At 40.6% G+C, this 26,234-nt stretch overlaps 1 protein-coding gene across 1 annotated transcript in view; it reads right to left on the bottom strand.

Moving 5' to 3' along the window:
• Positions 1 to 26,234, bottom strand: part of LOC126235299 (anoctamin-4-like) — a 282,026-nt gene that overhangs the window by 206,258 nt on the left and 49,534 nt on the right. Inside the window, exons 4-5 of the mRNA XM_049944024.1 lie at positions 11,532 to 11,674; positions 6,320 to 6,502 (exon numbers count right to left, since the gene is read on the bottom strand). Coding sequence (XP_049799981.1) covers positions 6,320 to 6,502; positions 11,532 to 11,674 — 326 coding nt within the window. The remainder of the gene's footprint in view (positions 1 to 6,319; positions 6,503 to 11,531; positions 11,675 to 26,234) is intronic.

The raw sequence follows: 26,234 nt of genomic DNA, 5'->3' as shown, positions 1-26,234 counted from the left end.
CACATACACAAATCGGACAACCGACACTTGTTTGCTACATTTCTTGCGCCCATGCATTAAATGACATCTGTGAAACATGAGAACATTTGCACACTCAGCCAGACACTCGTCCATTGCCTTATGCAGCCATGAGTCTGCACTGTGCATTCAATCACTGAGGAGCGTATACCCTCTGGAATCAGTGGTTGAGCTATTCACTACTCTATCACACATGCGGACATTTCCAGAGTAATTATTACAACTTTCATGTGTACGTATATTGCTGTGAATGAATGTGCTATGCATAACCACATGTATTTAATTACTATCACCCATACCTACAGCTTGGACTTAGTGCATGGGCATGGCAGTAAGACAGCCCACAGTACGGTAGGTTTGAAAGTGGCACAACACAATGCTTGCTCCAGTAATGACCCTGAAATGTTCATTTGTAGGGAAAAACCTGATGATAGACTCGAGTGGCATAAGTGACCAGGAATAATCGTGAGCGGACTCACTTTTGAACATTTCTGTGCTCACCCACAGTCTTGTGCAGACAATATTTGGAACTCAAACATTTATTCTTTTAGTGTGCTTTTCTTTTGTGTGTGTCTCAGTACTTTTAATGTGTCGCTTTTCTTGAAGAACTTGTGCAATAGTACAATGACAACCATGGACGATCTGAAAATGCATCTAGAAGAGCTGTTGGCACATAATCAGTTGCTGGAAAATGAGCTGCAGTCATGGGCAAAGTACATGGCCACTGCCCACCAGGAGCCAGCACATGAAAATTTGCATGCGCAAAACAGCACCACATCACTGCCCTCCACCTCCTCTGGAGCGGCGACCAGTGCTGGACATGTGTTGGTTAGGCTGCCCCCCTTTTGGTCCCAAGACTCATTCATGTGGTTTAGCCAGGCGGAGGCAGTTTTTGTAAGCAACAGCATCACATGTGACCTCACGAAATTTGGACATGTGGTGAGCCAACTGGCCTAGAATTATGTGGTTGAAGTGTGGGACATAATAATCACCCTGCTGATGTAGTCCTCCTACAAGCGGCATAAAGATGAGATGATACACTGGATTTTGTCAACCAAGGAGCAGCAAGTACAGCAACTGCTGCACCAACAAAAATGCGGTGACTGCAGGTCTTTACAGTTCCTACACCTACAGAGCCTCACATAGTTTCACATGGTTCTGGATTCACTGTTGCATTCTATCTGGGTGTGCAGCCTCCCCTTCCAAGTTCAAGCAGTGATAGCCATGCAGAACAACACGCAGCTGGACACCATAGCAGATCTGGCAGATAGGGTGCATGGTTTGTTGGCAACGGCACCAAGGGCGGCATCTGTAGCTGCCTATGAACCCTTTCCCCTACCAGCCACCTTCACTCCACGGTAACACATGCTTCCCCCAGCCCCTGCAATGGACACTAACCTTCAGCACCTCATGCAGAACTTGACTGCCCCAGTGGCAGCACTCTGTACACAGGTCGACGGCTGACGTGCTGGTGGCAAGACGGCAGTGGGCATCACAGCAGCAGCAGATCAGGCTACGGGCGGCATGGCTCACTTGGTCCACACAACAATAACAGCCACTCTAACAGTACAGCAGAGCAGATTCCAAGCAGTGTCTGCTGGTATCACTCCGGTTTCAGCTGTGAAGCGGCCGAGGTCCTCGCACCCAGATGCCAGCTGCGACTGGACCTAGACGCACCTGGCTGCAGTGCTATATTGAAGTGTCTGTTTGTGGCAGAATGGAGTGGGGGCATGAGGTACCTGGTAGACACTGAGTCAAATTTATCAGATTTGCCCAGAACCATGTTAAAAGATCATAACAACTCTGAAACACTGTTCCTCACCACAGCAAACAATTTCACCATAAAAACATATGGCACTCATTATCAGAATGTGGATCTTGGACCACACCACACATTTAGTGGAGTTTCACAATGGCCAACATCAACGAGCTGATTCTGGGTGCAGATTTCCTCAGACAAGTTCAAGGCACTGTTGCAAAAATATGTCATTTGACCCTCAAGCAGCCTGTGGTCTTCTGCCTTGCGTTTTCTGCCCAAGAAAGACAATCTGGGGATTACCATGCACTAAATTTAAGGACAGTGCCAGACAGATATGCAGTGTCACATTTGCTGGACTTCAGCCATGCTTTGGCAGCTGCAACTGCATTTAGAAAATCAACAGTGCGAAGGCATACATGCAGGTCCCTGTGGTACCTGAGGGCATAGAAAAAACAATGATTACCACTCCCTTTGGACTCTTTGAGAGGCCAAAATGTGGTACAGCTTGAGAGAAGAGTGTACATATCTGCAAACACTACAGCTCAGTAGCTCCTGGAAAATGGAATTGTTATAAACCTAAAAAAGACTACGTATGCAGTGTTCAAATAATGTCGTGTGACTAGGGCCTTCTGTCAGGTAGACCAGTCGCCTGGTGCAAGTGTTGTGGGCTGAAACCACTTTGGTGACTTGTGTGTCGATGTGGATGAGGTGATGATGAGGACAACACAACACCCAGTCCCTGAGCAGGATAAATATCCGATTCAGCTGGGAATCGAATCTGGACCCCTCTGCATAGCAGTCGTCCATGCTGACCATGCAGCTACCAAGGTGGACTGCAGTGTTCAGAAATAAAGAGATGGCTGTGCACAATGGTTTGGAGGTGGATGAAATGAGACTGGAAGAACCAGAATCCACTAGATTCTTAGGTATTACTGTGGATAATGAGCTGAAATGGAAGCAACATATTAATTCTGTCTGTAAGAAACTCAGCTCCATCATATTCATAATGAGGCAGCTATCACTGTACGCAGACAAGCAGCTTCTGTGCACAATATACCACTGACTCTTCAAACCATACCTGCAGTATGGCGTGACAGATTGGGGAAGCTCAAACATTCAACAAGTAAAAAGGGTGTTCACATTCCAAAAAAGAGCAATCAGGATCATATTAAGAAAAAAGACTTCTTAAAGACGCAGCAACTGCTTCAAATGACTAGACTTTTAACTTTTACTTCCTTGTAAATATGTAAAACTTTAATATGCATCACAAAATATAGTGCAGATTGGACCCACAAGACATGGAGGAAGAATGACATATGAAGCATATCCCACCGACTGACAATGCTTGGAAAAGGATCATAATATTCAGGTATCAAATTACTAAGAAGTCTTTGTGATAATACACATGACATTAAGTTTTCAAAGAACCTCAAAGACAGATTGGTGAAAAAGGAATTTTGCAGCATTGAAGAGTACACATCACATTAAATTTGTACATACTGTTACCTATCATCAGTGATGTTAGAATGTAAGAAAAATGCTTAGGAAGTATGTGACAATGAATGTTTTCTATGTTTGATGTATCCTGTATCACATTTACATTCACTGTACACCATGTAATCCTCCAGGATCAAATTCAATTCAATTCACTCTTGAACAGAAATAAGTAGTCATCTACAAATCCTGAAATAGGAAGCATGTATTGTAGAAAAAAATAGCAATCTCCAAATTATCCAAACTGATGTGGACCCAAAATTGCATACATTACAAAACTACAAAGGTTTTTGCAGGAAACTGCTATTTACTGTTTTTATAAAACATTCTTTTCGTACATGTGAAAAATCATCATATTACTTGTATGTTAGTCACCAGAAATGGACAATTTACTTATAAAATTACAATAAGATACTATATTTTGTAGCCTTTGCTTTCTGTTTGCTTTTGGAAAACAATTCTACCATTTTTTGTTCCTGTTTTTCACTAAAATGACAATTCTCATTTTCTGGAGAGTCATAACACCAGTATAGTCAAATTAATATTGTTCTGTATACCGTTATAGCAGAGCAGCACATTTCAATATCTTTGTGTGCATGGTAATGGATTCCTGGATTGCCTCGTATTTCCTCTCTTCCTCTACCAAACTCACTTTCTTCACTGCATCCACATGTCTAAACTGCTCAAATCCCAGTTATTTAAGATCCCACAGATATTTTTGTCAACTATTTTTTCACAACCAGAAATTTGTATATTTGCTATAATTATTACAGACTACTTCAAGCTTGGTATTTTATTTTTTCCAAAGTCACCTAGCTAGGCACAGGTAATCTATACATACCACCCCAGACTGGAACAACTGAACCACATCCTTCGCCAGGGCTTTGATTACCTATCATCATGCCCCGAAATGAGGAACATCCTACCTGAGATACTTCCCACCCCTCCTAAAGCAGTGTCCTGTCACCCACCCAACCTCCACAACATCCTAGTCCATCCCTATGCCACTCCCAATCCCAATCCCTTCCACCAAGGATCATATCCTTGTGGAAGACACAGGTGCAAAACCTGCCCAATCCACTCACCTGGCACTTCCTATTCGAGTCCTGTCATAGGTTTATCCTACCTAATCAGGGGCTGGGCCACCTGTCAAAGCAGCCATGTCATTTACCAGCTCTGGCGCAATCACTGCAAAGCTTTTTATATTGGTATGACTACCAACCAGCTGTTCACCAAGATGAATGTCCACCACCAAATGGTGGCCAAGAGCAAAGTAAACTGCACTACATGCAGCTGAGCACAACACACTTCATTTCAATGGTTGCTTCACTACTTGAGCCATCTGGATCCTCTCTCCACTGCCAAGTTTTCTGAACTGTACAGCTGGGAGTTACGCTTACAACATATCCTCCACCCAACAGTTTCCAACTAGATGTGTCTTCTTTATGGTAAGTAGCAATCTGTCTTTTCCTACATTGTTAATAAAAGAAATAGCTAATAAATAGGAAGAAACTCACAATAATTATTTTTCCTAAGAATAATTTCTTTAATTCATTTGAGTTTTCAATGTGTATCTACAACAAGGGAACTGTTCAGTGTTCAGATACCTGCCAGTCAGCCATCAATTTTAGTGCCCTGTAACCATCCAATGCTAGGTTTGGACTGGTATGATACTTCTCCCATTTCGTGTATACCAAACCTATTATTAATATAATAGAAAGAAACATTCCACATGGGGAAAATATATTAAAAAATATATTAATTCAGTATTCACCTATGTGGATATGGATAATTATATTATTATATTGGTTGTGCAAGTAGTTTCACTTTGTATTCACCTTCCCTTTTTCCGTAATCTACCATACAATTGCCTCTGTACTTCCACCTCGACTGACATCTCTGCCCAAACTCTTTGCCTTTACATATGTCTGCTTGTGTCTGTATATGTGCAGATGGATATGTGTGTGTTTGTGCGAGTGTATACCTGTCCCTTTTCCCCCTAAGGTAGGTCTTACCCTCTCCCTTGAAACCCACATCCTTTCGTCTTTCCCTCTCCTTCCGTCTTTCCTGATGAAGCAACCATGGGCTGCGAAAGCTTGATATTTGTGTGTGTGTTTGTGTGTTTTTTATTGTGTCTATCTACCAGTGCTTTCCTGTTTGGTAAGTCACAGCACCTCTTTTTTCAATAAACCTATTATTAAGATACACTATATGTATACTAGATAGAGACACTGTATATAAATAGGTACTATAATACAGATATACTATACACTATTATTAAGATGGTGTGATCATTCCCAAGGGAATTTTACATAGCTCCTTCCAGCCCCCCCCCCTCCTCCTCCTCCCCAGGGTGAAATCTGTGTACCTCTTCTGACGGCATGTAGTATATATTGTATGGTCATATCTGACATCATTTTTCCAAGTGCTTGTGTAAAATGTGTTTGTGGCGAAATGTGGGAACCAATTCAGTATTCACCTATGTGGATATGGATAACTGCCGAAAAACCAAATACACGCTGTCTGGTACATCAGTAGTGTCAAAAGAAAATTCCCATTAAACGGAAGGGCAGGTAACTTAAAGCCACCATGAGATGGATGATGGGTCTGAGCTTCTTATCCTTCATTTTTTAACTTCTCTGACTTCCCTGTGGAAAAAAAAATATTACTTCTGAAAGCTAGGATGGTGTATGCACTTTCATATATGTCTACTGGCAGTATACAGGAATTTTATTATAATTTTACAATATCAATAAAATCTCAATTTTAAAGGGAAAAATTGTAGGTACCATAGACTGCTTCTCCCCTTTTTTGGGTAATGTAGATGACTGTACCTGTTCTTTTTTATTTTCAAAGGCAACAAAATAAATAATCTCAAGTCACATTTATATTATTATCTTTCAGAACAAAGTTTACAAATATGTCATTTATTTACACTTATTAATCACCTCTGTAATCTACTGTTTAGCATTGCTGGCCCCTGACAGGAGGTCATGGAATTTATTTCTAGTGATCACCATTATTTTTTATGCTGGTGTTAATACTTACCTCTTTCCCCTCCAGCTCTAGCTCCAACCCAGCAGCAAGGAGGTTCTCCTGGAAGACACGTCTTCTCTCCCTTCGTAACATCTCTGCTTCTGTCATGACACCTAGCTCTTCTTCCTCATATACAAGAACCATGTCAATACGGCGACGTCCATCTCGAAACATTAGTGTTTCTGTGTCAGGAAGCTATAAATAATAAAACATTTTAGTGGACATACGCACACATATGGGTGCATGTGCTCACGACCCCCCCCCCCCCCCCACACACACACATGCACACTCCGTTACATTTTTTATGCAATTTTGCTAAGCATTATTAATAAACTCCATCTTAAAACTTCCAATAATAGATCACAATTTTGGAATGTGTATTTTTAAAACATTGTTGGTTTCTCTTCCACAGCTAAGTGGCAGCATTCTGACTTCCCCTCTGAGGACCCAAGTTCAATTTCTGATACTGTGAAGTACTTTTTTGTTGCGGCACGATTGGATGAGGTGCCCTCACCCTTGCAAGAGCACGTATAAAGTTACACAGGATGTTCCAGGAGGAATGGTCAATATTGAGGGATAAGACAGAAATGATCATTTGAAGCAAAAAATTTCATATGGTCATATACCCTACTCCAAATGGTTTCTGAAATAGAACACATTTAATGTACAGTGTTATTTGTTTTCTGTATTATTCAATACATTATCTTTGTTTACAATATACCACAGTAGTGTAGAGGAAGTTAAGAGGAATCAACCTCTAACTGGCCTACAAAAACTACCTAAGCTACAGCATATGTGTGTCACAAGAGATTTTCAGTACTCTCTCGCTCTCTTTACGCAAACTATTAGTCCCAGAGAAAAAATTAATAGGACCTTTTTGTAGGAAATTTAATGTAGTTTAATTTTGTACTGCAGCACATTTTTACTAGAGGCCACAGTAACATATAAATATTACATTAGAAAACATCCAGAATACAGCATATGACCACATAAGGTTTTATGCTTCAGATGAATGTTCCTGGTATATCACTGAATACTGGTAATCCTCTTGGGACACCCTGTATAAAACAGAAGTAACACCACAGGCTTAGGAAAACAAACAGTATCAACTGGTTGAATAGCCAGCAAACCACATACTCCACACTGAGACCCAATAACTCCATGGGAAAAGGATGATGGCATGTTCAGTCAAATACGTGTGGCTCATGATGTCAGACTGTGGAGTTTCTTGTGTTTTTTTTTTTTTTTTTTTTTTTTTTTTTTTTTTTTTTTTTTTTTTTTTTTTTAATATCAGTATTGTGCAATTAAATTTCATCATACAAGCAATATCGGATATCCTAAAAATTTCTGGTGAAAAGATATGGCATGTAAAGTATAGTTCCACACCTGTTCTGTAACATCTGTTACAAGCAAATGTGGAACTTTCATTGCGTAGCATGATATTGCCCTACAAGAAATTTCATTCCCCAAATTAAACAGTGACAGGATAACACTGTACAAAATGTGTGCCTCATTCTAACTACAAAAATTCTTCCTGTCAGCTTTTCCAAAGTGGTTAAAATGATGTTAGATACTACAGTATCACTGGGAGTTAATGGCCCCAGGAAAAACACATCAGTAAGCAGTGCCTGTGTCAGGCAATTTGATTTGTGATATATCGCAAGGGTAATAAGTGACCAGTTACCCCATGCTCCTTGATTAGTAAGGCAGAAGGAAAGAAAATTAGATTTTAACCACAGAAAACCAAAATCTGGATAACCTAATATAAATTTACTACTTGAAGCTTCCTGGCAGATTAAAACTGTGTGCCCGACCGAGACTCGAACTCGGGACCTTTGCCTTTCGCGGGCAAGTGCTCTACCATCTGAGCTACCGAAGCATGACTCACGCCCGGTCCTCACAGCTTTACTTCTGCCAGTATCTCGTCTCCTACCTTCCAAACTTTACAGAAGCTCTCCTGCGAACCTTGCAGAACTAACACTCCTGAAAGAAAGGATACTGCGGAGACATGGCTTAGCCACAGCCTGGGGGATGTTTCCAGAATGAGATTTTCACTTTGCAGTGGAGTGTGCGCTGATATGAAACTTCCTGTCAGATTAAAACTGTGTGCCCGACCGAGACTCGAACTCGGGACCTTTGCCTTTCGCGGGCAAGTGCTCTACCATCTGAGCTACCGAAGCACGACTCACGCCCGGTCCTCACAGCTTTACTTCTGCCAGTATCTCATCTCCTACCTTCCAAACTTTACAGAAGCTCTCCTGCGAACCTTGCAGAACTAGCACTTCGGTAGCTCAGATGGTAGAGCACTTGTCCGCGAAAGGCAAAGGTCCCGAGTTCAAGTCTCGGTCAGGCACACAGTTTTAATCTGCCAGGAAGTTTCATATCAGCGCACACTCTGCTGCAGAGTGAAAATCTCATTCTGGAAACATCCCCCAGGCTGTGGCTAAGCCATGTCTCTGCAGTATCCTTTCTTTCAGGAGTGCTAGTTCTGCAAGGTTCGCAGGAGAGCTTCTGTAAAGTTTGGAAGGTTGGAGACGAGATACTGGCAGAGTGCAGAGTGCAGAGTGAAAATCTCATTCTGGAAACATCCCCCAGGCTGTGGCTAAGCCATGTCTCCGCAGTATCCTTTCTTTCAGGAGTGCTAGTTCTGCAAGGTCCACAGGAGAGCTTCTGTAAAGTTTGGAAGCTAGGAGATGAGGTACTGGCAGAAGTAAAGCTGTGAGGACCGGGTGTGAGTCATGCTTCGGTAGCTCAGATGGTAGAGCACTTGCCCACGAAAGGCAAAGGTCCCGAGTTCGAGTCTCAGTCGGGCACACAGTTTTAATCTGCCAGGAAGTTTTATATCAGCGCACACTCCGCTGCAGAGTGAAAATCTCATTCTGAAATTTACTACTTGATTTTTAAGCAACTGAGTTGTAAGAGAATGAAAATTTGCTTTCACTTATTCCTGTGTTTGCAGCAACAGAACAAGTTACATTTTGCATCTTAAATGAGTCTAGGAATGAGTGGACAACTGTGTGAAAAGGGGCTTTTAACACACTTTGTTTGGTGGCTTGATGATGTCATACCACATAAAAGGTCTTATTGCAATATGTCTGCAAAATCCTCTTGACTTTTAAATAAGAAACTAGCTTCCATTTTTTGCTACGTCCATTAATAAAATAGTTATAAAATCTCCATGGTAAATTCTGTCCTTGCTTTAGTTTTTCTACTACTTTTTCTCCTCCTTCTGGTCCTGTTCTATTGGGCATAATGATATTCTGTGTTCTGGGTTCTAAATTCTCCAATTTGGGAACCTTTTTTAAAAATTTTAGCTAGCATTGTCTCAATATCTTCAAATCAGTGATCAAACTCAGGTCAGCATGCAGTGCATCCCTCATTCAAGCACCTTTGTGATCTGGGAATTATGTATTATTTTAATTGTCAGAAAATAAATGTTACCACATTTCCTGAGATTGATTGTATTTTATTTAAATGTTTTGCAATTTACTGTCATTTAATGTTGTGATAAATACCAAATCAGCTTTTATCTGCTAATACTCTCAAGAATGAGTCAACAACCAAGGTCTAGAACCCTTATTTACTTATACTTCTGGAAAAACACCTTCACTATCTGAATTTGTCCTATAAAAGCATCAAGCTGTAAATGACCCAGCTCCTCCTGTTACAGTATAATCACAAATACTTTCAAGTGTCTGTGTCACTTTTCTGCTCTGTCTAAATATGCAGTATGGAACTAATATTTGTGTCAGTTAAATTGCTAGGCACTGATTTAGATTTAGAGGCTAATGTATTTATTGCCCTCAGTTATGACTTACTTGGGTGTGACAACAGTATGAAAAGGACAGATTGCTACTCACGACATAGAAGAGATGTTGTATGACACACAGTAACAATGAAAAAGACTGATAGATGTTATTCAGCTATTTGACTAAGTCCTTCATCAGACATAGGCAACAAAACTTACACACTCACAGAAGCACAACTCATACGCATGTAGCCATTTCTTACTTTTATTAAAATTCATTTTTTAAATTTTGTAATACTGACATTAATCTCTTGAAAGAACAACATATTTCTTCATTCATTAATTTCAACTGAGAAATAACAGTAACTAATCAGTTCTGCATCTTAGGTAACTGGTGCAAAAAGTTAAAACAATCAATAACTGTTAAATATAGACATCTTGGTATAATTTTATTAGATTAGACCTACTTGTTGCATATAGTATAAGACTTCACCATGGTACACCTGTTGACTTAAAACAAGAATTTATAGTAGACTATACCACTAAAGTGAAATACGATATTAATAAGAGCTTTGATACATAAACATACTTTCTATGCTTTCTTTAGGTTTGGCACCTCAGACAGATTTCATTAAGATGAAGAAGTAATTTTTTCATGGTGCTCCTGCTGCAAATCAACAGTTTTGAGCAAATTTGCTGTTCCCTTCTTCTTGCCATACATGTCAGACAAAACTGCTTCTGTTGATCACTATGAACATTTAGTTCCTAAGTACTGTTCTTAACAATAAAGTTGCACTCTTTATCACAACACTTTTAATGGTTTCATAATTTCATCCATACTTTTTCTATTAGCTATCCAAATCTTACTATTTTTCCAGCATTTTTACAACCCTCACAGAGAAATCCACATCACACACAAACCTTTGATTAAAGGCACAGAAAAGTCATCAAAAACATTTTCCAACACTGTTCTCCCTTCAATGCCCTTTAAAGTACATGTAACATGTAATGTGTTATTTCTTTAGTATTTCATTTTCAGAATTAAAAATGTTATGGTAAAAGAAAAATGCATAATGAACTCATGGCTGCGATGCATCCTGAATATGATGTACTGGTACTCATCTAAATTAATATGCATAAAAATAGTCATCAGACAATTTAATATTTCACTGTATTACTATAGATATACCAAATCTTTAACTTTACACCACTGAGATCGGTAGTCTTAGAATACAACAGTGTTATGGGAATGGACCAGAGCGAAATCAACAAAATAAATCATTCTCACATTTAGCTGAAGCGATTTGGAGAAACAACAGTTAGTTTCATCCAGGCCATGATTTACTCAATCATCATCAGGATAAGGACATCGGTTTATGGCCATAAAAGGCCTGAAACACTTGCAGCAGACAAAGATCATGTTGTTTATAATGGTGTGGAAACGGTAAACACAAAACGTATTTGACACTCACTGACCGATGTTGCATCTTGTGCTTTGTGAAGACCACCAGGAAGTCCTGCTGTTGAGTCTTCCAGATAGGATGGATTTTCATCAATTGTGTATGTCCCAGCAGGCTGACCCTCAGAGCCATCTGGTACATCTGGTGTTGTCCGAAATACTGTAGAATTAATATTAACTGTCATTTAGTCACTATAACAAGAATTTAGTAAACAATGTGTTGAGGACTCTACACTATACACCTACAACAGAAAAAATAACAACCAGAAAAGGTAAAATGAAATAGGAACAAATCAGATGTACTCATAATCCATTTCTTAGTATATTGTAGTCTCACTTGTGAGGCTATTTCAGAGTCTGAAATTTTGGCTATAGAGACAGTTCACCAACCTCATCTAAACTCCAAAACATGGAAAGTTAAAGAACCTTTTAAGCTATAAATGACTCATGAACAAACTACACTAAGCTAAATGATACAAAGTCCCTGACTAGCTTTGTGGTGTGCTTTACTACAGCTGATGAATAGTGGGATGTAGCTTGCTAAAGGTTCTAGGATTAGAGTTATTGTGCAAAATGTTGTCAGTTTTCTGTCCATGCCCTTGGTTGAGTTCTCAGCATACCTGGTTGCCATGCAGTGGGTCTGGATTCGATTCCCTGTCGGGTCACAGATTTTTTGTGCTCGAGGACTGGGTATTGTGTTGTCCTCATCATCATTTCACCATCATTGACACATCATCATTTCATCAACATTGACACATCATCATTTCATCATCACTGACATGCAAGTCAACCAATATGGCATCAATTGAAGAGACTTGCAACTCGGTGGCCAGACGTCCCTGGGTCAGGATCCTGGCCGTCAAAGCCATGCAGTCATTTCATTTCATTTTTGTGAGTTTTCACAAATGTTTATCTTGTCCCATCCATTTAGGATCTTAAGTAGGAGTTTTACATATATTTGTTCAAAGACAGAGATGAATACCGGCCAATTTAATAGTATTAGTTGTATAAACTGTACTAACTTGCAGATTGGAAGTCAGTGGTGTAATACGCCACACCTTCTTCAGTGCTTGTGTTGTACTTTCAACACTAACAAATACCTTCTACACAATCAGGGAGTAAAATGAAGGAAAACTAAGGATCAATACCCCACTGATGATAAGGTCATTAGGGATGGATAGAGAAAAGGAGAGAAACTGGATGATGACTTAAAATAACAACAATAACAATAATAATAATAATAATAGAATAGAACTATCCAGGAAAGCTGCTTACAAAATAATTCTAAATGGTAGGAGGGGGAAATGAGCACTGTTCCTCATGAGTACAATGACAGTGTCCTGATCATCACATTACTCCACCCAATCACTCCCCTAGTACTCAAACATGATTTTCTCTCATTTAAAACCAGTCTTTGTTTTAGATAGTCAATTCAGGATGCTACTCACCTAGAGGTAACATGAGAGTTTTGTTTTTGTCATCAGTTACAGTAGCTGACTATAGTCTAGTTGATTGTTTCTGACAACCAACAGTGAATGCTGAAATATTGTCTTCAGCTACCCTCCTGATTGTCAGTGCTACAGTGTGCATAGCTACACATCCTGTCCACCTACATTTCATTTTCATTTTCTATGATCACAGTCCATTCCCTGACCCATTTCTTTTTTTTTATTGTCTTTTTCAGTAATTCTCAATATGCATGTATTCATTGCTCAATGAGAGACCCTCAGGTTTTGAATGGTTTCCATTATTACAAGTCCATGTCTGGTTATAGATACTGATAGCAAATTTGCCATTACAGGTAGATGTAAAAACTCTCTTTAGTTTACCAAAAGTATTCCAGGCCTGTGTAGCCTTACAGGTGTGTGTGTGTGTGTGTGTGTGTGTGTGTGTGTGTGTATTTTATGTGTCTGTTAAACCACAAAAATATTAATGCAGCACTTTCTAATAGATTTGTGGAATGTACTCAACTAAGAGAGCATCGTTTGTATGAGATTTGTACACATTAGTTTGCTGTCGGTCATGTAATGTTCAGTTACATACAAATGCTTTCTACATTCACATCTTTATCAGTTTTGATATTAGCTGACAAAGCAAGAAAAACAATTAAAGATTAAGTGTGCATTGCTACTGTAGGTTTTTAGAACCTGCAGCTATTTTCAGTTGAAAAGAGAACAGTGACAAATGAAGAAATGGTTTTTAGATTTCACTACAAATGGCTCTTGGTACACTTGCCAATATCCACTACAGGTTCTGACTTTCTTCAGACTGATACCAAATTGGCACACCTGCCTGTATGGCAGTACAGAATGCGAGTTCGTTGTGTGAAGAGCAGATGATGAGAGGGGAAGGAGGGACAACTGCCCTCCCCTACTCCTCAGTGGAATCATGCAATTGGTTTCTGTCACCCCCTAACAAAAACTATATCTCCAGCCAATAGGCTGCATCCTAATTTTCACTACCTCACAGGGTATTAATGAAAACCATAATTTTTGTTATGGAAGAGGATAATTATACAACTTCTTCAACGTAAATGTTACCTGAAAATGTAAGTGCTACAGATATCAATGCATTAATGGTATTAAACAAATTTAAATTGAGGACGCAGATTTACCGGAGGGTGACGCTAAGAAATTGTTACCCCAAGGTCCGGTACCGCCTAGACTATATGGACTCCCAAAGGTTCACAAAGAGGGGGTACCATTACGCCCCATTGTCAGCAACATCAGGGCACCTACATATTTGTTGGCCAAATACCTGACAGGAATATTAAGTCCTTATGTGGGTAAATGCCCTCATCACATCCGTAATTCCGTGGATTTTGTTAAACGCCTTGACAGCTTCAGGTTGGATGAGTCAGATAGCATGGTGAGTTTTGACGTCATTTCCTTGTTTACGAGAGTACCCCTGCGAGAGTCACTAGAATTGATTAGTCAGAAGTTTGATGAGAAGACCACTGAACTTTTTAGGCATGTCTTGACTTCCACGTATTTTCTTTTTAATGGAGAATACTATGAACAAACGGAGGGAGTCGCCATGGGTAGCCCACTCTCACCGGTGGTAGCGAATTTGTACATGGAGAACTTTGAGGAGGAAGCCCTGTCGTCATCCATATGGAAACCTACTTGCTTTTTCCGTTACGTGGACGACACGTTCCTCATCTGGCCACATGGTATGGATAAACTCCTTGACTTCCTTACACATCTAAACTCCATACACCCCAACATCAAATTCACTATGGAGACTGAAACGGAGGGTAAATTACCTTTCCTTGACGTCTTGGTCAAGAGAAGGGCTGACGGCACCCTAGGTCATGGGGTGTATCAGAAGACAACGCACACTGATCTGTATTTGCACGCAGACAGCTGCCACCAACCTTCACAGAGGAATGGGGTACTTAAAACTCTAGTACATGGGGCGCGCACTATCTCCGATGCAGAGAGTCTACCCCAGGAATTGGAACATCTGAGAACTGTATTTCGAAAAAATGGGTACTCAGAGTGGCAGATTCAATGTGCTCTCCGCCCAACCACTGCAGCACAACCTGTTGAGATGGATGAAGTCACGAGGGAGGAGGTAGGCACTGCATTTATTCCATACACAGGTGCACTCTCGGGGAAAATCGCCCGCATTCTGAAGAAACACTGGGTCGGAACTATGTTTTGTCCTCCGAATAAAACTTGTGCACTGGTGGGGAGCGCCAAAGATGACCTTGGTTTGAGGAAGCCCAGCGTGTACCAGATTCCGTGTCAATGTGGCAAGTCGTATATTGGTCAGACGATGTGTACCGTCAAGGATCGATGCCGTGAACACCAGAGGCACACTCGACTGATGTATCCGAGCAAGTCGGCGGTCGCTGAACATTGTTTGTCGGAAAATCACGCCATGGAGTATGACTGCACGAGGATTCTGGTACAGACGTCGAGATACTGGGACAGCGTTGTTAGAGAGGCCATCGAAATTCACACCAATGTTGACCTCATAAACCGTGACTGTGGTTATAATCTTAGCAAGGCTTGGGAACCAGCGATTGGGTTAATCAAGAGTAAATCGAGCAAATGTATAGTTGTGACGACCACGGCGGACAGAACCATCACACCGACGTCATCTCAGACGCCGTCGCAACCTGTTCCACCGTGAGACCATGGCGCGGGGCGCGGACGGCGGAGGGAGCGCGCCGCGGGCGGAGGGTATTTAAATCGGTCGCCGCTGCGACCGAACCCAGTTCCCTCTGAGCAGCCATAGCGTACGGATCTCCGTGCCGTCACATTCGCAGGAGCTCAGTCCATCAGTTCACCTGATGATGGCGACATGTATGATCGCCGAAATATTGTGCGCGGACGGCGGAGGGAGCGCGCCGCGGGCGGAGGGTATTTAAATTGGTCGCCGCCGCGACCGAACCCAGTTCCCTCTGAGCAGCCATAGCGTACGGATCTCCGTGCCGTCACATTCACAGGAGCTCAGTCCGTCAGTTCACCTGATGATGGCGACATGTATGATCGCCGAAATATTGTGCCCGTTGGACACTATAGACCGGCAGCACACCCGTGGATATTTTGATTAAATTTAAATCACATTAATTCTAGTCTTCTTGTCACAATGGCACATATTCTACAATTTCAGACAAACAAAAGTAATAATTACTATTAAAAACAGTCTTGATCACGATTTATTTAACAAGGTGACCGGTTTCAACCACTACTGTTGTCATCTTCAGACCATTGAGTAGGAACCTCTTTCTGTTGAAGAATCACTACTTAGTAGTGATTCTTCAACAGAAAGAGGTTCCTACTCAATGGTCTGAAGATGACCACAGTAGTGGTTGAAACCGGTCACCTTGTTAAATAAATCGTGATCAAGACTGTTTTTAATAGTAATTATTAATAAGACATTGATCACTGCTGTGCCCGTAATGTATTCAAAAGTAAAACAAAAGTAACCTGGCATTGGCTAAGTGAAACACCATGTCTAACGTACCTTTGATGCAAGCTAAATAAACTAAACATGGAGAAAAACTAGTCATTCAGGTCTGTTCACCACATTATACTCACAGAAGTAGTTCTCACTATATTCGCTTGAAGGCCAGAGCATTGGCTTATTCTGAATATTTTCATTCCCTATTGTCTTGCAAAATGATCTTCTTGGACACTGCAGTCTCAATGCACAAAGTATTTGTTCAGCAAAAGTGATAAGTGAAAATACTGAGTAAAGCAGATAACTAAAACACTGAGAAGCTTTTTCAAATATTATGAAATTCTCACATTCACTTTCTAGACATTTTTGTTGCTAAACATAAAATAAATTTCAGTTGAATTGTAATTATGCAAGTAAATGCAGTATTTCACACATCTCAATGTTTATGATGACATATCTCCTGAACTACAGGTCGTACAATTATATAATTTTGCAGGTACATTCAGAAGTATATGTGGATACTGTTTGCAAACTGTGGTGCAAATAGACTCAGAAGTAAAGAAGCGATAAATTAAAACATCATGTCTGACAGCTGAAGTTTTACTGCATGAACTGTGAAAATGTAGTAAGCCTTAAATGTTTTTCCTTTCATCATTTTGTGGGTGCTGTCAGCATGGAAAGGTTTCATAAAGCTCTGAAATTATGTGTAAAGTTTGCTGGAAGTTGTTAAGTGCTCTCTTTCTCAACTACTACAATTTTATTTATTTATTTATTTATTGTATTTTTTTTGCATGGAGACACCAACTGGTGTCTTTTGCAAACGTCATAGCATTTTTTTACAAGTTTAGTACAATATATATATATATATATATATATATATATATATATATATATATATATATATATATATATATATATATATATATATATATATACACAATAACTTATTTTAGTTTAATATTAAGAATAAAGTACAGGTAATTGCGCTTTTGCGCTTTTTCAGTGATGTTGCCTCAAGATAAACACAGTTGCTAACTGTAATACCCACCTGATCATGTTAAATATTTAAGATAATACCTCTCAATTAGCAGACAGTGACAGCTTTTTTAAATTCGGACTATAGCCAGGCGAAATACTGAAAATCAAATTTTTGTTGCCCCTGAAAGCTATTACAAAGGCAACTTTCAACTGGTACTGGGTTCTGAGTTCCAGGTTATTTTCTGAGTAATACAGATTATTTCTGGGATGTTCTTAAAACTTCTTATGATTGTATTGTTTGTATATTCTGGAATATTCAAAGTTTGTATAAAAAGCAGCATGCTCCATCCACGAGTTCAGTTCTCTTTCTATCTGTACACTGATGTTCATAAATAGATGCACTTTCAGTGCTAAGTGTTGTACTTCATTGACTACCCTTGTTTCAGATTTGGACTTGATTGTGGTTACAACTAGACACTGTTTGATGAAGATGGCAAGTACTTCAAATCATGTACGTCACCAGGGCTCAATCAGGTGACACAAAAGTTATTGCCTACATGGACAGGAACCAGAATACAAGCAGTAAATCATTCTGAAGGTCTGTGTGTTCAGGAAACAAAAGGATCCCAAAACAGCAACAAGTCAGTCACACATCAAACCTCCATCAGTGTTTTGCAGAGATGCTAGTCAGGACCCAACAAAATGGCTGAAAGGATTCAATCCAAATACAACATGTGGCATGACACAATGTGCTTGGCAGATGAGTATTTTTACTTGGATGGCAGTGCTCAGGAAGGGTTTGAAAACAGTGAAGAGAAGCTCATTAGTTGGGAAAAATTCTGGATGAACTGACTACAACACTTGGTGACAATCAACAGCAAGTGCACTAAGTGGAAGAACATCTGAAAAATGAGACCCAGTGTCATGGAGAAATGATACAGCATTACATACAGAATGCTCTCTCGTACTCCAGGCAGTAAGAGAAGAAACACAGCAGTTTATGGCAGCTAAAGCTGTGGTGTTTTGATCTTTGGCACCAATCCCTGCCACCAGTTTAACATGCCAGGAAGAATTGGTTTGGTAACTTGGTCTTATGCCACAGCCTTCAAATGGCAAGCAAATGCAGGTACAACCAACTTCTCTATTAAGTATAATGCCTAGCAGAAGAGAATAAATTTGGACAACAGAGAACAATACAGTGCTATCTTTCCCCAAATATGTTATACACTACTGCAGACAAAGAAGACAAGTGCTTGATGACTACTATGCTGCACGACATTGACCATCACCACATTCCTACTCACACCATTCAGCTGCAGATGATACAATCAACTTGTGGTATGAAGCCCACCTCTGTACTTGGACAAGGTTACTACCCAACATGTTGTAGTCTCTCCCTGTCAACATACAGAGATGACAGCCACACAACTAGCTGCCAACTTCAGGAAAATCCAACTTGGACAACAGTTACCAGGATGTCAGGAAATCTAATCAATATTGGCAGCCAATGTGCCCAGTTGCTAGTCAAATCAGGGAGTTGTTTTTCTGTAATGTTGAATTATCATTGCCAGCTCATCAGTGACAGAACACATCACTTCAAATTTGTCATTTTATTAGAATACAGTCATAATGTTATTCTCATATTGGACATCTTGCAGGCATTACAAGCAGTCATAGGTTGTGGAAGATCAGAGCCCCAGGTAGACAAAGCTATTCCAACAACCACACATAACATAGATTACTCTGGACAACTGTTTGCCACTGAAGGTGTTGTTATCCGACTGTCAGTCCAAGTTTTCAATATATATTGGGTGACAATTATTGAACTATATGAAAAAAAAAACATAAATTAGTTACAAAATATGGAGCACACACACTTTATTTGACTTAACATCACAACAGGTATTCAGATTTTATGACATGTTCAAAATTCCTGCCATCATTGGCAGTGATGTGGCACAGACAAATAGCGAAATTCTGCATGACCCGCTGAAGTGTCAAAACGTGAATGCTGTCGATGACCTCCTGAATGTCTGTTTTCAGCTCAGAAATGGATTTGGGGTTATTGCTGTACACCTTATCTTTAATATAACTGCAGAGAAAGGAATTGTATGTGTTCGGATCCAGAGAATATGGCAGTCAATCAAGGCCCATGCCAGTGGCCTCTGGGTACCCCAGATCCAGAACACGGTCCCCAAAGTGCTCTTCCGGAACATCAAACACTCTCCTACTTCTGTGGGGTCGAGCTCTGTCTTATGTGAACCACATCTTGTTGAAATCAGGGTTACCATGAATAATGGGGTTTTCCAAAACCTTCACATACTGTTTGGTAGTCACCGTGTCATCAAGGTATACCACACTGATTATTCCGTGACTGGACATTGCACACCACACTGCCACCCATTGAGAGTGAAGAGACTTCTCAACTGTGAAATGCAGATTATTAGTCCCCCAAATGCACCCATCCAAACGAAAGTGAGCTTAATCGCTACACTGGACCATAATGCACATACTAATTCCAATCATGCCCCACAGCCAGCCGTGCAGTTTGAAGGTCCTAATGCAGAACGTTCAAAATTTATGATGATTTTATTTCATATACACAATGTGATCAGAAGTATCTGGACACCTCTAAAAACATACATTTTTCTTATTAGGTGCATTGTACTGCCACCTACTGCTAGGTACTCCATATCACCAACCGCAGTAGTCATTAGACAGCGTGAGAGAACAGAATGGGGTACCCCGCAGAATTCACGGACTTTGAACGTGGTCAGGTGATTGGGTGTCACTTGTGTCATACATCTGTACATGAAATTTCTACACTCCTAAACATCCCTAGGTCCACTGTTTCTGATGTGATAGTGAAGTGGAAACATTAAGGGACATGTACAGCACAAAAGCGTACTGGCCGTCCTCATCTGTTGACTGACTTAGACTGCCGACAGTTGAAGAAGGTCGTCATGTGTAATAGGCAGACATCTATCCAGACCATCACACAGGAATTTCAGACTGCATCAGGATCCACTGCAAGAGTTCTATGACAGTTAGGCGGGAGGTGAGAAAACTTGGATTTCATGGTCAAGCGGCTGCTCATAAGCCACACATCATGCCGGTAAATGCCAAACATTGCCTTGCTTGGTGTAAGGAGCATTAACATTGGGTGATTGAACAGTGTAAAATCATGGTACACAATGTGGCAATCCAATGGCAGGGTGTGGGTATGGCAAATGCCCGGTAAACGTCATCTGCCAGCATGTGTAGTGCCAACTGTAAAATTCGGAGGTGGTGGTGTTATGGTGTGGTCGCGTTTTTCATGGAGGGGGCTTGCACTCCTTGTTTTTTTGCATGACACTATCACAGCACAGACCTACATTGAAGTTTTAAGCATCTTTTTTGCTTCTCACTGTTGAAGAGCAATTCAGGGATGGTGATTGTATCTTTCAACATGATCAAGCACCTGTTCATAATTCACGGCCTGTGGTGGAGTGGTTACATGACAATAACATCCCTGGTCTGCACGGAGTCTTGACCTGAATCATATAGAACATCTTTGGGATGTTTTGGAACGCTGACTTTATTCCAGGCCTCATCGACTGACATCGATACCTCTCCTCAGTGCAGCACTCCACGAAGAATGGGCTGCCATTCTCCAAGAAACCTTCCAGCACCTGACTGAACATATGCCTGCAAGAGAGGAAGTGTCATCAAGGCTAAGGTCGGGCCAACACCAGCATTACTGATGGAGTACGCCGTAAACCAGTATGTCATTTTCGGCTAGGTGTCAAGATACTTTTGATCACAGTCCAGATACTTTTTATCACATAGTGTTGTTCAATAACTGTCACCCTGCTGATGCTCCGTTTAACTGTGAAGCTCTTGCCAATTCAGCCTAACAAAAGAAATCTATATCCCAGCAATAATCAAAGTATTACAGGTGGCCACAGATAAATTTGAATCACTAAACTCTCCACAACTCATTCCTAAAGGTATGTGTGCAGGAACAGCCGAACCAGTCCAGGTTGGGCAGCTCAGTGTCACCAATGTAGAATTGTGTTCCACCACTACTGCAGACAAAGCTATGGTGGAAGCTACTATTTTAACTGCCAATAGAATCTGGCCTGATGGAGAAACAATTTTGGTGAGTGTTTGTCATTCTATGACAATTTTTGGATGCATTGAAATCTAGAGTTGAGAAGAGACAGACAATGCTGTCAATGATATAACACCGTATCAACCTGGGGATCATTCACCAATTATCCAGCGCCCACATACAGTGTCTCCAGCTGAACAATCCATACTACAGGAGGAGGTGGAGGAGATGGTGGAGGATGATATCACTAACCCTTTAGAGAGTCCTTTGTCCTCTCCTGTTGTTCTAGCGAAGAAGAAGGATGGTAATGGAGTTTCTGTGTCAACTACCAATGACTAAAAAATATCACAAAGAAACATGTCTATCTGCCACCACACTTTATGTCACCCCAGAGTGCTTGAAAGGGGCAAAGTACTGTATTTCTCAACTACAGACATGCAGACAGGCTACGAGGAAATTGAGATTGGGGATGCTGGCTTGGAAAAGGCTACCTTCATGACTATTAATGGCCAGTATGATTTCAAGGTTATGCCTTTGGTGCTATGTAATGATCCAGCCACGTTCGAAAGTATGATGGACAAACAGCTTTGACACCTTACATGGGCAACATGTCTTTGCTATCTAGATAATATTGTCTTTTTTCCAAAAAAACATTTTCCTACACATGGCAGGGATTGTGAGATTGGCTGAATATTAGATGGTGTTAGGTACATGGGACACCAAGCATATAGATTGTTCCAGCAAATAATTATCCTTGTCAAAAATCTGGAAACAGTGTGCGGTGTCCTTGTTGTGATCTGTGACATAGTCCAATGAAGGCAAAACAGGATCAGGCCTATATAGATCTGTCACCACACAAATGTGTTGGACGTGTTGTTGCTCACGTATGGCCTATGCACATAGTTTTGAGGATGGGAACACAGTGTGTCTACCAATCCATTAGACACTAAGTGACCCGCTGTAAAAAATTCCAGAAACAGAAGCACTTGGTTAATTACCTCTCGAGCATCCGGTGTCAATTCCCCCTGCAGCAGCACCATTACACCAAAATGGAACTAACCTCTTGGGGATAACCCAAGTCAACAAATGGGGATTGATGGATAATAGTCTGTATTATGTATGCTGGCACCAAAGCTGTGCTGACTGTCAAAGTTCCAGAAATTGTGAGGTTACTTATAGAAGACATCATTTTGATGCACAGGGCATCTTGAATGATGATTTCTGATCGTGGTAAAGTTTTCTAGTCAAGACTAGTATCAGAGGTAATTTCACACTGTAACTTCACCCACAGGATTACAGCCTACCAGCCACAGATGAATGGCCTCACAGAATGCTTTAATAAGACACTGGCAAATATGCTCTTGATATAAATTGATTTTGAACAGACAGATTGGAATACAATACTGCCTGTCATTACATTTGCATATAACAAGGCAAAGCAAGACATTCCAGGCTTCACTCCATTCTTTCTGCTCCGTGATTGCGAGGCCAAAATGACAATGTATATACTGTTCCTTGGATACACCATTCCCTGTTTCAAGTGAATGACATTCAGGATGGCTATGTGAAACAGCTCATCACAGGGGACCAAAGTAGTAAGGCAGCTGTCTACCATGTGGTCCCTGGACACCAAGGACTGACCAGTGAGACAAAGCCCATGAGACTTGGTGTGGAGTTTTACGCCTTTGCAGAAAGTGAGATTATTGGAAAAGTTACTAAAGCATTACTTTGGGCTGTTTCGTATCCTTTGTCATTATCGGATATCACACACAAGGTCAAGGATTATTATTATAAAGAAGACAAAAGCACAGGGAATTCATCTGTGTCCTCCATTTGAAGCCCTACCACAGTGCTACGCCACAGATTGACAATGGATGCAGAGCTTCTCATTCAAGGAAACTGAAGACCTATTTGATGACCACATAAGTCTAGCTTCAATGCTCATCTTAGTGAAGAGTACTGTATCTTGCTACTAGTAGATGTGAGAATGAGTGTGCTGAGTGTAGTGTCACTGCGCTGTGTACTTACCGTATTTACTTGAATCTAAGCCACACTTTTTTTCCGGTTTTTGTAATCCAAAAAACCACCTGCGGCTTAGAATCGAGTGCAAAGCAAGCGGAAGTTCTGAAAAATGTTGGTAGGTGCCGCCACAACTAACTTCTGCCGTCGAATATATGTAGCGCTACACAAGCATGCTTTGTGGGCACAAAGATAAATACTGGCGCCAAAACCTCTGCATCAGTAAATAAATTAAAAAAAAAAAAAGGTAGAAGACGAGCTTCTTTTTTCTCCGCCCCGAGTTTCGACCACTGCATTTTAATACATTATCCAACGAAGTAAATACAAATTCCGTATTGTTCATCTTCGAATGTAGCAGAATTTCAATGTACTACAAAAATCCGACTGGCAAGACTGTTAGGGATGTTTGTCAATATGGCCAACTCTACGTTCCGAGTTTTTTCCTACCTGTGAGAAGAGATGGTTGCTAATAGGAACCTGATGAAATGTGAATCACATGCACTATTCTCTTCACCATAAGAATAATATGAATATAAACATTTTGCCATGTATTCTTTTGTGTTTGCTGGTATCTCATTTAAATCCTGTCTGCCTAATAAACTACGAAACTAGAGTGAGACAACAGCAAACGCGGAAGAATATACGTATCGTGTCATGTTTATATTCGTATTATTCTTATGCCTAATAGTGATACAGTCAGAAATGAAGCACGGCAACTGACTAGATTTTAAATGTAAGATGACTAATTTCTGTGCAGAATTTGATGTACTAAAGAACCGGCCGCAAAGATTTTCAAACGGAGAAAAACTTCGCTAAACTCTCGTTCAGCACATGTTCTATCATACGCAGTCTATTATTTGGTTCTTGTTGATCATTATCAAAGAAAGCAGCAGTGTAAGTAACAACAAATAGCAGTCTCTTGCCATTGTTTCACTAATGAGACGATTCCCCTGTTTTTTAAGCGGCGGTAGCGCGCACAAAAGCAAGTCATGCCGCGAGCGGCAACAGGCAGTAAACACGCACTATCAAAATGCAACAAACAATGCATGACACAGTACAGTAATGCATTTTCAGCTTAGAGTGACATAAACACGTATAACAAAGAAAACGGCACTTATCAGATCAAAGCAAAATAAGCAATCGATTCAAACCAGACGAAGCACGTGAAAAAGGAAGGGTACCCATATAAATATGGACGGAGCGCCTGACGCATAGCAATGGCTACCTGGTAAAGCTTAACTGCTAAGCTTATGACTCGAACCAAACTACTGTAGCTGTATCGTCTTTCATTCGACCTAAATTGTGTCTCATATTATAATGGACCAACTTTGTTTCGATTTGGAGGTGCGGCCTAAAACTTTTCTCTCCCCTTGAATTTCGAGTCTCAAATTTCAGGTGCGGCTTAGATTCGGGAAATTTTTTTTTCCTTTATTTCGAGTCTCATTTTTCAGGTGCGGCTTAGATTCGAGTGCGGCTTAGATTCGAGTAAATACGGTAAATCAACCGCCAACTGTATGAGTGTGGACTGGCCACAAGATGCCACCTTTAGGAAGCATGCAGATGGCATGGTCTCTGCCATGACATCTACCGGTGACTTGTGCCTATATATGTGCAGAACAGCACTGACTCATGCTTACTATGTTTTTAATTTGTACTACTCACATCAGTTGTTCTGTGTATTGCTTATGTTGCAGTTGCTATATGATTCTTTTGTCTTGTTATGTATGAAACCACAAAAGGTTTATTTCCATTATTTTCAGAGGTTTATGAGTAAAGACATATTTCTGTTACTTGGATCTGTTTCATGTATTACTTGTTTACTAAACGAATGGATCCTACTCTCATTGTCAATCATGTAATAAGCAAGTTCTACACAAAACCAATCCAAGTAGCACAAATATGGCTTTATTCATAAGTTCCTTGTGATTCCCCATGCAACAAGATGAAACAATCATACAGAAGGTGGAGCATAAGCAACGTACAGAACCACTGATGTAAGACAAACTAAAAGAACATGGTAAGTGTGAGTCAGCACTGTTCCACACGTATATAGGTGTGAGTCCCTGGTAGATGGCATGGTAAAGAGTGTGCCAGGTGCACGCTTTGTACAGGAAGCCCCCAGTGGCTGGCCTACTCTGCTGCAGTCAGTGGTTGATTTAATTACACACATGCAGTATTATTATACTGAGTGCACTCACGCTCACAGGCACTAGCAGCAGGATACAGCAAAGAGGATGTGACAACATGACCAGAATGTGAGGATCTGCCACTGCTGCCATACGTAGGGCCACTGACATGATTTAACTCCAGGATGCTGTTTCTCCAGGAAAGGGAGCAATGCTGCAAGATGTGTTGCATGCAGCGTGGTGTAGTAGTTAGCATCGCTGGCTGGTGAACTGTTGGTCACTAGTTCAAAATGAACCAAAAGCAATTATTTGTCATTTAGTATTTATAATTTCTGGAAGGCTCTTGAAATTTCTTATGCTCATAATGCTTGTACATTCTGGAATATTCAATGTTTGTATAAACTCCAGCACACTCCACCCAGGAATTCAGTTCTCTTCTATCTGTACGTTGGCATTTGTAGTAAACATGCTGTTAATGGTAAGTGTTACATGACTTCACTTTCAGATTTGGATGTGATTGTGGTTACAGCCTGACAGTGTATCCATTTCATCACTATTGTTCAACAACATTGTTTAGTAAATGGTAGGAG

The sequence above is a fragment of the Schistocerca nitens genome, chromosome 2 (genome assembly GCF_023898315.1).
Source record: "Schistocerca nitens isolate TAMUIC-IGC-003100 chromosome 2, iqSchNite1.1, whole genome shotgun sequence".
Classification (NCBI taxonomy): domain Eukaryota; kingdom Metazoa; phylum Arthropoda; class Insecta; order Orthoptera; family Acrididae; genus Schistocerca; species Schistocerca nitens.
The sequence above is the reverse complement of the archived record's forward strand: the minus strand, read 5'-3'. Positions and strand labels throughout refer to the sequence as shown.